The sequence below is a fragment of the Cyprinodon tularosa genome, unplaced genomic scaffold (genome assembly GCF_016077235.1).
Source record: "Cyprinodon tularosa strain WSP-4 unplaced genomic scaffold, ASM1607723v1 ctg315, whole genome shotgun sequence".
NCBI lineage: Eukaryota > Metazoa > Chordata > Actinopteri > Cyprinodontiformes > Cyprinodontidae > Cyprinodon > Cyprinodon tularosa.
In genome coordinates, this window is record NW_024039025.1 from 586,827 (window position 1) to 597,318 (window position 10,492).

At 36.5% G+C, this 10,492-nt stretch overlaps 1 protein-coding gene across 1 annotated transcript; it reads left to right on the plus strand.

Annotated features, from left to right (window-relative positions):
• The first annotated feature begins 8,633 nt into the window (after nucleotides 1-8,633).
• tcf21 (transcription factor 21) lies at nucleotides 8,634-10,156 on the plus strand. Its single transcript, XM_038292659.1, has 2 exons — nucleotides 8,634-9,199; nucleotides 9,764-10,156. Exons 1-2 carry the CDS (start codon nucleotides 8,762-8,764, stop codon nucleotides 9,851-9,853), a joined length of 528 nt encoding a protein of 175 aa, XP_038148587.1. The 5' UTR covers nucleotides 8,634-8,761; the 3' UTR covers nucleotides 9,854-10,156.
• The last annotated feature ends 336 nt before the right edge of the window (nucleotides 10,157-10,492 follow it).

Consider the following 10,492-nt stretch of genomic DNA (forward strand, 5'->3'; position numbering starts at 1 on the left):
CCGATTTTCCGCAATTTTTAAGAGATGTCTGCATTCCAAGGGCGTAGGTTTGATTTGAACTTTGGTAGGGACACTATTGGTCGGGTGTCATTGGTGCTGCAATATGCGTGCCCTTTTTTATGCTCGATGTGAGCATCCGTACTGATAAGACAAATTCATTGTTAAAAGAGAAAAGCATAATTTTGCTACATTAATAAAAATGTTATAAGCTCTACACTCATTAGATGCTTGTTTGAAGTATCGGTGGCTCTGATGAATGTGGAATTAGGACTGTTTTCCACTTTGTAAATGGTTTCATTTGCATGACTATTAGAGAAGGTAAATACAGTATTTTCTTTTGAAGATATACAATTGTGCAGAGTTAAACCCCACTCTTATATTTGTACCTACTATTCTCTCTCTGTATCAAGCAAAAATAATACATTCATTAAAATATTAACTTCACTATAAAAGTTGAACATCTGGGCTGTAGTTACTCTGTATAGCCCATTCATGTATTTTATCTAGGGCTGAAAAAATTAATCGCATTAATTGATTATTTCAATAATCATCAACTAATTTAGTGAGTGATTCATCATTAACTGGAGAATGGAGACTATAAAATATAATATAAATGTAAAATGTCCCTTTCCCCTACAGAGCAATCCACTTAGATCAGTAATTATACCAAAATTGTAAAAATACAATATATATATATATATATATATATATATATATATATATATATATATATATATATATATATATATATATATATATATATATATATATATACATATACATATACATATACATATACATATACATATATATATATATATATATATATATATATATATATATAATATATAAGATTAAAAAAAATGTTTTGTCTGTCAATATTCTCCATCCAGTACTCCTCATGTGGAAATACTTTAATTTCACCTGGTTTATTTAGACATCACCTGAAGCACTGAAGGGCAGCTGCTTCACCTACAAGCTGCCCTGCATCATTATTACTGGATATCTGTGTTTCCTATAATCATATAATGTATAAGTGCAATTTTAATAGTAAAGGATTAAATGTAACACAACCTTTTATCATTGTCCTATATTGCTTACTGTCTGACTGTTTAAATAGCTCCTTACTGTATGTCTATTTTATTTTTAGTGGCATCATCTACAAACACAACACTAAGAATGAGCCTAAGTGTATTCAAATATAAAATAATTTTTAACAATTATAAAAGACAATATAACACTATCTTATCTGTAATTTAACATTATCCAAAATAAACAGCCAGATTCAGCAGCATTTTTACCAGACATTAATGTTTGTACTAATTTACTTATAGACTGTGTGGAAATCTATGTAAGATAAAATCAATGTTTATATTCTTCCTTTTTTTGTTCTTGTCTTTATCCTATTTCTAGAAGTATAAATAGTCAATAAAATAGAACTATTATTATGTGGAACCCTAATTGTGCTTTTTAAACGAAAAACAGCTGATGTTTAGGCTCCATTTCTTGTTGTTGTACTCTATAAGAGAAATAACACCTGCTAATAATTATACCTGAACTTTCTCAAAGAGTCATAAAAAAATTAAACCAGTAATAGCAACTAAATATTGGTAAAAAGGAAACACTAACTTTTTCTTTTTCTAGTTGGCTGTGGATAAGAATCAGAAATGTTGATGGCTTACAGCCTTTATTTGCCCATTTTGTGTCTTCAGAACTCCTGGCTGACTCAGAATATTTCGCTTTATAAAAGAAAAAAAAAGGTTTTTGTTTTTTAGTGTACATGATATTCATTTTTTTTAATTGGGACTAGTTTTGATGTGAGACAAATACCTTTCCCCTTCTTTAGTCCAGAACAGGTAGACGTGGATCCCCTGAGACTGAGACTGAGACTAGTTTTGGTGCCATTTATTGTAGTAACCGCATCATTCTAGTGTGAATAAATTTTCAATTTTGTGCTCCAAGCACACCAGGACTAGAAAACAGCCAATCAGAGAGAGAGAAGGCGGAACCTAAGGCAGAACAACCAATGAGAGTTGAGTTAAACAGCGCAGCACAGTTCCATGCGCTGCTGCGTGAAAGGGACAGAAGAGAGCAGGCAGAGGAGCTGCGAGAGGAAAAGAAGCCACTGCTGCAACAACTACTGCTGTAAATTATAAACATGTTGCTCACATCCAATTATTGGTAGGGACAATTAGGTCGGTTCAGAATTTTGGTAGGGACATGTCCCTATGGTCCCTATGCAAACCTACGCCCATGCTGCATTCAATTTTTTTTTTTTAAGATTTAGAACAAAATTCCTGCTGATGTGTGTCTCCTATGAGTCATACTTGTGTTGTGGTTTTATTAGTGATCTATAATTAGATTTAAGGTCTAATTGTTTACCCATTTGCCCAAATTTGCATGTTCAACAGAGAAAGAATGACTGAAGATTCCTTCAGTTTTCCTGAGTTCCTGTCTGCTTCATGACTACTCTCCAACTTGTCTAGCTATTGGTCTACAGCCCAATGTTGTTTCTGGAGATGAAAATGCATGCTGTCCTAAGATGTCAGGAGAATGGACAAGCAGACAGAATAGACATATAAAGAGACAAGGGTAGCTTAAATAACCGCTCCTTAAAACCACATTGACGTGTTTTAACTAGTGGTGCATAAATTCCAGGTTTCTGATTGATCATTACGATCTTTAAAAAGCCTGACATTACATTATGACCGATACCAACTTTTGTAAATTAACTGAGGCTGTTAATTATAAAATTACTAGAAACCTTCAATATTTCAAACTTATCTTTGTGAATTTATTAAACAGCACCTGGGAAACGATAAAAAAAAACTTCTCAGATACCTCTTCTCAAATACAAACCAAAGTTTATAGCATTGACAGTGGGTGGTTTTCAGACCTTTGCGGAGGCAGATAAGATCAGTGGATACAATTGGTTTTCCATCCAAGTATCAGGTGACCATCCAAAAAATTAAGGTTTGATAAGGGAGCCGATCAATCAAGAGAAATCCTAGGCTTTGCTCAAAAAATGTCTAACCCTGAAGTAGACGGGCAACAGCAGGGCAAGACCTTAATGCTGCTTGTGTCAGCTAAGAACTGGAAACTAAGTTAGCAGTTCACACAGACCAAAGCAGATAGTCTTTTGCCAGATCTGATGAGTCATCATTTCAGCCGTGACTTTCAGATAGCAGTGACAGTAATATGGTGTAAATTAAACCATAATAAATGGATCTACCCTACCTTGTGTGGTTGGATGATGGTTTAGGGTCATTAAGCACAAAATCTTTCATTACAATTACATTTTTCATGCTGTTTTAATCATGTAAGCTCTGTGACAACTCTTCTAAAATGTCACCATGGTTTCTTTAATCGAAGGTTGTGCATTGAAGACTGTCTTTTACTGATTTCAAATTCAAATTGGCCGCAAACTTCAGCATCATTAGCAATGTGACGTATAAAGCCATCCCTTCACACTGCTGCCCTTGAGATCAAATTTCCATAGAAACGGCTATTGAGTGTTTTACTGTGAGGCCTTAAAATACACCACAGGAATTGAGATGGAGATAAAGATTGGGATATTGCCAAATTAAAAGAAGAAACACTGCAGTGGCCAAAGCAAATTAGAAAAATGTTTGAACAGTATAAGTATGAAGATGTCAGGTGATAGACTTTTGATGTGTTAAAATGAATTCCAAATGAAATTCACCAAGGCGTCTAGTGTTTCTGTTGAAATAACACAAAAAGAAAAAAGAAAAAAAGGCTGGATAACGAATAAGAGAATCAGGGGTGCCTTCCTTTGCGGCCCGGCGTGTGACCAACATCTGGAACCCTTCCCTTCATGGTGACATCACACAACCAGCCTAACCTTTGCCCCCAAAATGGCTAATTAGAAGCATTTCCCTCTGTGACTGCAAGGTTCCCTCTTTCTTTCTCAATCCCCCTTCTTCACCTGTTGCCTTGTGTCACTCTCAGTGTGACCGCAGCTCTTAGAGGGTTTCCGAAACACTTTATCATTCTCATAAAACGTTGCTGCAAAAAAATCCCACTCACAAACATTGGTAAGTAGCCTACTTAGATCTTTGGCTGGTGTTCTCTATCACACAGAAATAAAGCTGTATTTCACCGCAGACCATAGTTACATTACATCACATCTTATTGCTATACAGGGAATAGAAAAGGAGTCCCTTGACTTTTCTTTTATAAGCTATTTTGGTTTGGCTCCCACTCCATTTGTCTTCTTGTTTCTCTTATGCATATATCCGTGTATCTTGGAGGTGATCATCAATCTAATGGACTCTATTATTACTTTTCCTCTTAGTGCTTTGATTTTTAGCCCACCCAGAAGATTAATCCCCCTCTTTGGCCTCTTTTCTCTTTCTTTATCCCTTCACTTATCTGTTCCGTGCTTTGTGCTTAGTTTGGCAGCATCTTAGTCTTTTTTATTATTGTTACTTCCCTAAATTTCAAACCCATTTATTGAGTCTCTCCTGTTACCATTTACCTTATTTCATGTCATAAACAAAATATAGCAATTTATTATTTGTTTGTGACTGATAAATCAAGCAGTTGTTTGTTTCAACGGGCTGCGACACCGGAAACAAAAGAGTTAAAAGGTCACCTCTCTGGAGACACACTTCTTATCCTTGCACGCTTAATCTGTGCATGCAAAGACAGTGTTTTCACATTCTTGAGCAAACACACACTCATGTTAGTAACATCATCAGCATCTTGTGCTATGTTGGTGAAAGGATGCTAAAACAATGAAAAAAAAAACAAAAGAAAAAAGAGCACAGTAAAAAAAAAAAAAAGGATAATCACAGGCGCTACGTATTTTTCTAATGCGATTCCAGAAGATCTGCAGTTGTTTGGACTTGGCCCTGAGTGGGTTGGTGCAAAGAGCATCAGTGTGGAATGATGTGGAAGGCCAAACAGAGGATTGTGGGTGCTAGATATCCATTACATCAGAGGGGACCAAGGCGCCAGTTTGCCATTTGAGAAGTGACACCCCCTGTCCTTGCACTTAACTGCCAGGATGTGTAGAAAGCTTTGCGGAAACAGACCAAAATAAAAATACTCACCTTTTTCTTATGTAAAAGTTCAGAAACACTGTTGTTAAGTATTGCTCATAATTTCCAGTGCTTCTCAAAAGTATTTATACTTCCTGGAACTGTTTTTCTTTTTTTTTTTTTTTCATTTTGTCACATTACTATGACAAACATCAATGTATTTGCTTGGATTGTATTTGATAGACCTAAACAAAAAGTAGAACATCAATGGAAAATGGAAAAGGATGAATGGTTTTGAAACATGAAAACTTAGGTAGGGTTTTATGATTTATATTTTGATACTCCTTTATAAAACCAATTGCAGCTGGATTCTAAAGTAACTGTTCTATTGAAGTGAATAAACCTTTGTTATATAATCTCATCATGAATACTAGTATCCAAAGGAAGACTCAGAGATTTATCACTTGTCAAGAAATTAGCTGTGAATTTTTTTTTTATCATTAATAATTAATCATTTGAAAATGTTCTTTTCTTTTTGTTTGCAACTTGGTATATTCCTTTGCATTTAATCCTTCCCTAATGGAGCAGTGGACTGCTAGCACTAGGTAGCATTCTGTGGCTAAGGTTTTGCTCTGGGATCCAGAGTGGCAGTCTGCGGGATGTGAAGCAGGGAGTTTACAGTCTTCCCAGGATGTGAGGTCTAGGTTAGGGTATACAACTATAACCTTCTAAGATCCCAACACCTTGTTGAGCATTGTTCCTTTGGAAAGACATCTACAGTAGCAGCCATTCAGAATGGCCCTTCCAATTCAAACATCAGCTGAATGGCAGCCCACTCCCCTGCAACTCCCAGCAAAATTCCCTCCATGAACCTGTCAGGGTTCGGTTGTGGTTTAGAGGAGCCAAATGCAGAGGCAGGGAGGCAGAGGTGATTTCTTGTTGTTTTAATTGGTGAAAACAGTAAACAAAGGCAGGAATCCAAAAATCCAACTAAAATCAGGGGGAAACAATCACAAGGAGCCAGGGTTAGATGAGATAGATGACAACAGTGACGAGGAACCAGCGACAATGAGGAACCAGCAAGGAGTGACAGCACGGGAGAGTATATATGGCTGACTGAATAAAGGCAGGGCTAACAAGCTGATACTGAATTACAGGGTCTGACCAGGAGATGGTGCTTCTCTTTAGATCTTAATGTCCACAAATGATGACAGAAAGAATATTTTAGTACAAAAATTGATGTTTAAAAGGGAATTGTAGGGGTCCATCCAAGGACCTGCCAAGGGCCCATTAAGGAAAGTGGGGAAATTTTGAATGGCACAACTTTAAAGCTTGGCTAGAAAAAAAAATCCTTACTTAGTAGCCTAGAGGCTTTTGGTACTTCTGAAGAAGCTTCAGAGATCCACAGCTCAGATAGGAAAATTTGTACAAACTATTTGTGCAAACCTGGCTTTTATAGGAGAAAGGTATAGAAAAAAAAGCTGTTGTTGAAAGACAGCCATTAGGTGCCATTTTTAACTTAACATCAAGTCTTGAAGTGGATACAGCAGTGGAGAAAAAGTCCTATGATCAGTTAAGAACAAAACGGAAGAAATTGTCCAGGGAAAAAAAAAAAAGAAAATCACAGTATGGAGGAGTTATTATGTAGTAGCATTATGCTGTGGGAATGCTTTTCTTAAGCTGGGGCAGAGAAGCTGTCCAAAGTAGATGGAAGGCTGGATGGCGGTAAAAACCATGAGCTTCCAAGAGAAAAGCTTTCTGGATCTGCAAAAGGCTTATTGGTTCACCTTTCAGCAGAACAGTTACCATAAACATACATCAAGGGACAGAGTTGAAAAGTTCAGATCACAGCATCTTTATGTAATAGTATGATCCAGTCAAATTCCAGACCTAAACATTGATGCACACATGCTGCTCAGGTAAACAGATTTGTTATAAGCCATTTAGCGAAGATGAGGAAGCAGAATTTCAGTCTGTAGAGTTTTGAAGCTGATCTTTCTATCCATCTGTATTTGGATAGAAAGTTGATTAAACTAATAACTAAGAAGGTTAAATACTAATTATATTCCAGACAAAAACAATGTTCCTTTTGTTTTATTATTTTGCTTTACTTTGTGGAGGTCTATCGCTGTAACCCCACACCTCAATAATTACTATATACAAAAGAAATATATTTTGTGTGAAAATGCTTTTTAATACCTATAGTTCCCTTTTAGTTTAACAAAAACCTTTCCATGTAATGAAAACAGCTGTAAACAAAGATGTATTTATCTTGTCTTCACCTTTTGAAAACAGGTTGCATTAAGACACATCTTTATTAATTAAAAATAGGACACATATTTTCTACTTAATTTATTATGACTTTATTTGTTTTAATGCAATTATTTTATGTTTTTTTTTTCTATTTAGTGTCTCTGTAGTATTGTAGTAAGTAATGTATTGACAGATGTGCTGATTTACGTCTGTCAATACAATACTTTATCTACATTTACATTTTTCTTTACAATGTTCATTGATTAACATATCTCATTTTAAAGTTCATTCTATCAAAAGAAAAAAGTTAAACAATTAAAATAATAAATAATGAGATATTTGAATTAGTTGTTCAAACAATTTGTTTATGTCCATCAGTCTTTAAGGTTTATATATAATTAATTTACATCACCATCATTACAAAATTGAAGATTTGACCTACTGTAGAATGCTCATGCTTTTTAAAAATATATCCACCACTTTCCTTTTGGCCCTTATTGCACCCTGTAGTTTAGTAGGTTATGGTTATGAACATTTGCCTTACCTAATATTCAAGACATGGTGTGCCTAGGGGTTTTCTTGCATCTTAGAGGCCTATAATCACAAACTCTTTCGGATGATTTGAACATAAGACTATAGAAGAAAATATAAAAAATGCGTCTTCCATTCTCACAGGACCTTCACACTTTATTAACACATTGCCACATTCAAATAAATAAGATGTCCCCTGCCCGTGGAGCTAGAAGCTATTTCCCAACAGCATTATTCTAAAAATCGGATATATTGCAGTTGTACCTGTTTAATAACCTAAATTTTCATCTACTTGTTCTGTTGTGATGTATAAACATGGTTTTGGCTGACTGGTTTGAGGGTTGATTAATTCCCAGTCCTATAGATCTACCCTCCACACTTTTTGTTTATGTTCAGAAGTTTTAGTTGAAAATTATATTAACAGGGTTTTATAGTTGTGATCTGGCTATTTACACTTTTCACTTTTGAAGCTAAGTTAGGATGTTTTTTGTTGTTGTTGTTTGTTTGTTCGTTTCAAACCTCATGATGCATCTTATCATCTAAGTTAGATAAGTATAGGTGTATTTTTCCCCCAGACCGTATAATGTCTTCTCTAAAATCTGCATTCCCTCCATAAAATGCTTGTATCCTATTTCTGATTCCCGAATAAATTCCAGTTCTTCAAAAATGACCAATGTTGTTCGTTTTATTGGATTAATTAAAAATGTATTGCTTTGTTTTGCCTGGTGAATCATCCAAGGTCAATCGGGGTCCTGGAGATTTTGGGGAACCAAGTCAGATCAGCTCTGTCTCCTCCCAGCATGAGGAAACGCCCTCTGTGCTCTTATGGAGATAAAAACAGTTCCTTTTCTGCTTCTTTCACTTAGTTTGTTCATGAACACCCAGGAGTGTGTTTTCACATCCCCGTTCAGTTCCGTCCAGAAACAGTTGTCCCGCTCGTATGCGTTGAGCCTCCTGCCCAGTCCTGCATCACCATGTCCACCGGATCTCTAAGCGACGTCGACGACGAACTCTTGGATGGCATTCTAAAGTTCGGCTCCTGTGGTAAGGACTCCAATGAGAGCACAGAAGAGAGCTCTAACTGTGAAGGCAGCTTCGCTACTGAGGGCAGAAGGAAAGAAGCGTCCGGCAAGAAGCGCAAGACCGCGTCGCGCAAAAGCGCACCGAAGGGTGTGGCGCAGCAGGAGGGCAAACAGGTGCAGAGGAACGCAGCTAACGCGCGGGAAAGAGCCAGGATGCGAGTCCTGTCCAAGGCCTTTTCACGGCTGAAGACCTCCTTACCGTGGGTGCCACCGGACACCAAGCTCTCCAAACTGGACACGCTGCGCCTGGCGTCCAGCTACATCGCACATCTCCGACAGATCCTGGCCAACGACAAGTACGAAAACGGATATACGCACCCAGTTAACCTGGTGAGACTCAACCTGCAGGCTTTATTAAGAGTGCACATCATGTCAGCTGCAGTAACTAAAATAGTTTGGTTCTTAGAAAATGATGGATTTCAAAATTGCTAAAATGTTTAGAAATACATTGGGCTCTAGATGCTGCAAGTTAAATTGCACATAATGATATAGTGTGGTTCATTTTAGTGGTTGCATTTTTGCAGGGCTTTAGCTACTTATCTAAATTATAGCGCTGAAAATTTGCAGAAAAGTGCATAAAGGGAGAAGACAGCCTTCTTTAAGGGATTAGTTCTTAGACTATTTAATATTTAAATGAAGTTAAAATATGTTTAAAGAGTATGCAATTCTTTATGTGGGCATATTTATGCTGTTTCCAACAATAAACCAGTTGTGCGTAATGATTTCGTTGGATCAAATTAATGTAAAATAACGAGAATGAAACATAACGACATAAAATGTTCTTATATAAAGTTAAATTAAAAATGTATTAATAACATCATGAGGAGATGTTGTTATGACCATTTGTTGTTTCTTGATCCGAATCCAAACTGACTTTATATTTCCCCTCCGCAGACGTGGCCCTTCATGGTCGCTGGAAAACCGGAGACTGATCTGAAGGAGATGCTCAACTCAACACGGTTATGCGGAACAACTGCATCCTGATGTATTATTTTTATTTTTTTTCTCAAAAGACAGAAAACAAAAACTTCCAGCTTTGACTGAAATACAGTCTCATCTCCACAGACTGAGAGTGGGAATAACGGAGAGAGCGCATCCTCTCAATCTCTCCATAACGTTCCCGTAACTAAACAGATCAATTTATTTAAACAGAGATTGTCTTTGCTGGTTCAAAGACAATCTTTCTGTATTTTCCTTTCTACTTTGTCATAATCTACAGGTGTTTTCTCCTGGTTTAAATGTCTGTACAGAATGCATGTATATAAAAATATTTTTCCAACTTTTAAACCCCGTGTTCTGAATTACTATTTAATATTTTTCTGATATCCATGTGTGGGCCAGTCAGTTGACCTGGTCACCCCTCTTATCAGTGTTCGCATTCAGAATAGCAGAACCATGAGCACCGACAAAGCGGGGTTCCTGATAAGGCCCTCACTGTTGTTTCTGTGAGATAACTTGGTTACCGTTGCATAAACAAACCTCTCTTGCAATCAGAGATTATTCCAAGTCCCAAAATGGACCATAAACTCATGCTTTTAAATCTGTGCACCTCTAGATCTTTGTTAAATAAAAAAAATCTATATTTTATGGTTGTTAATTGGATTTAATTTACCAAATTATATT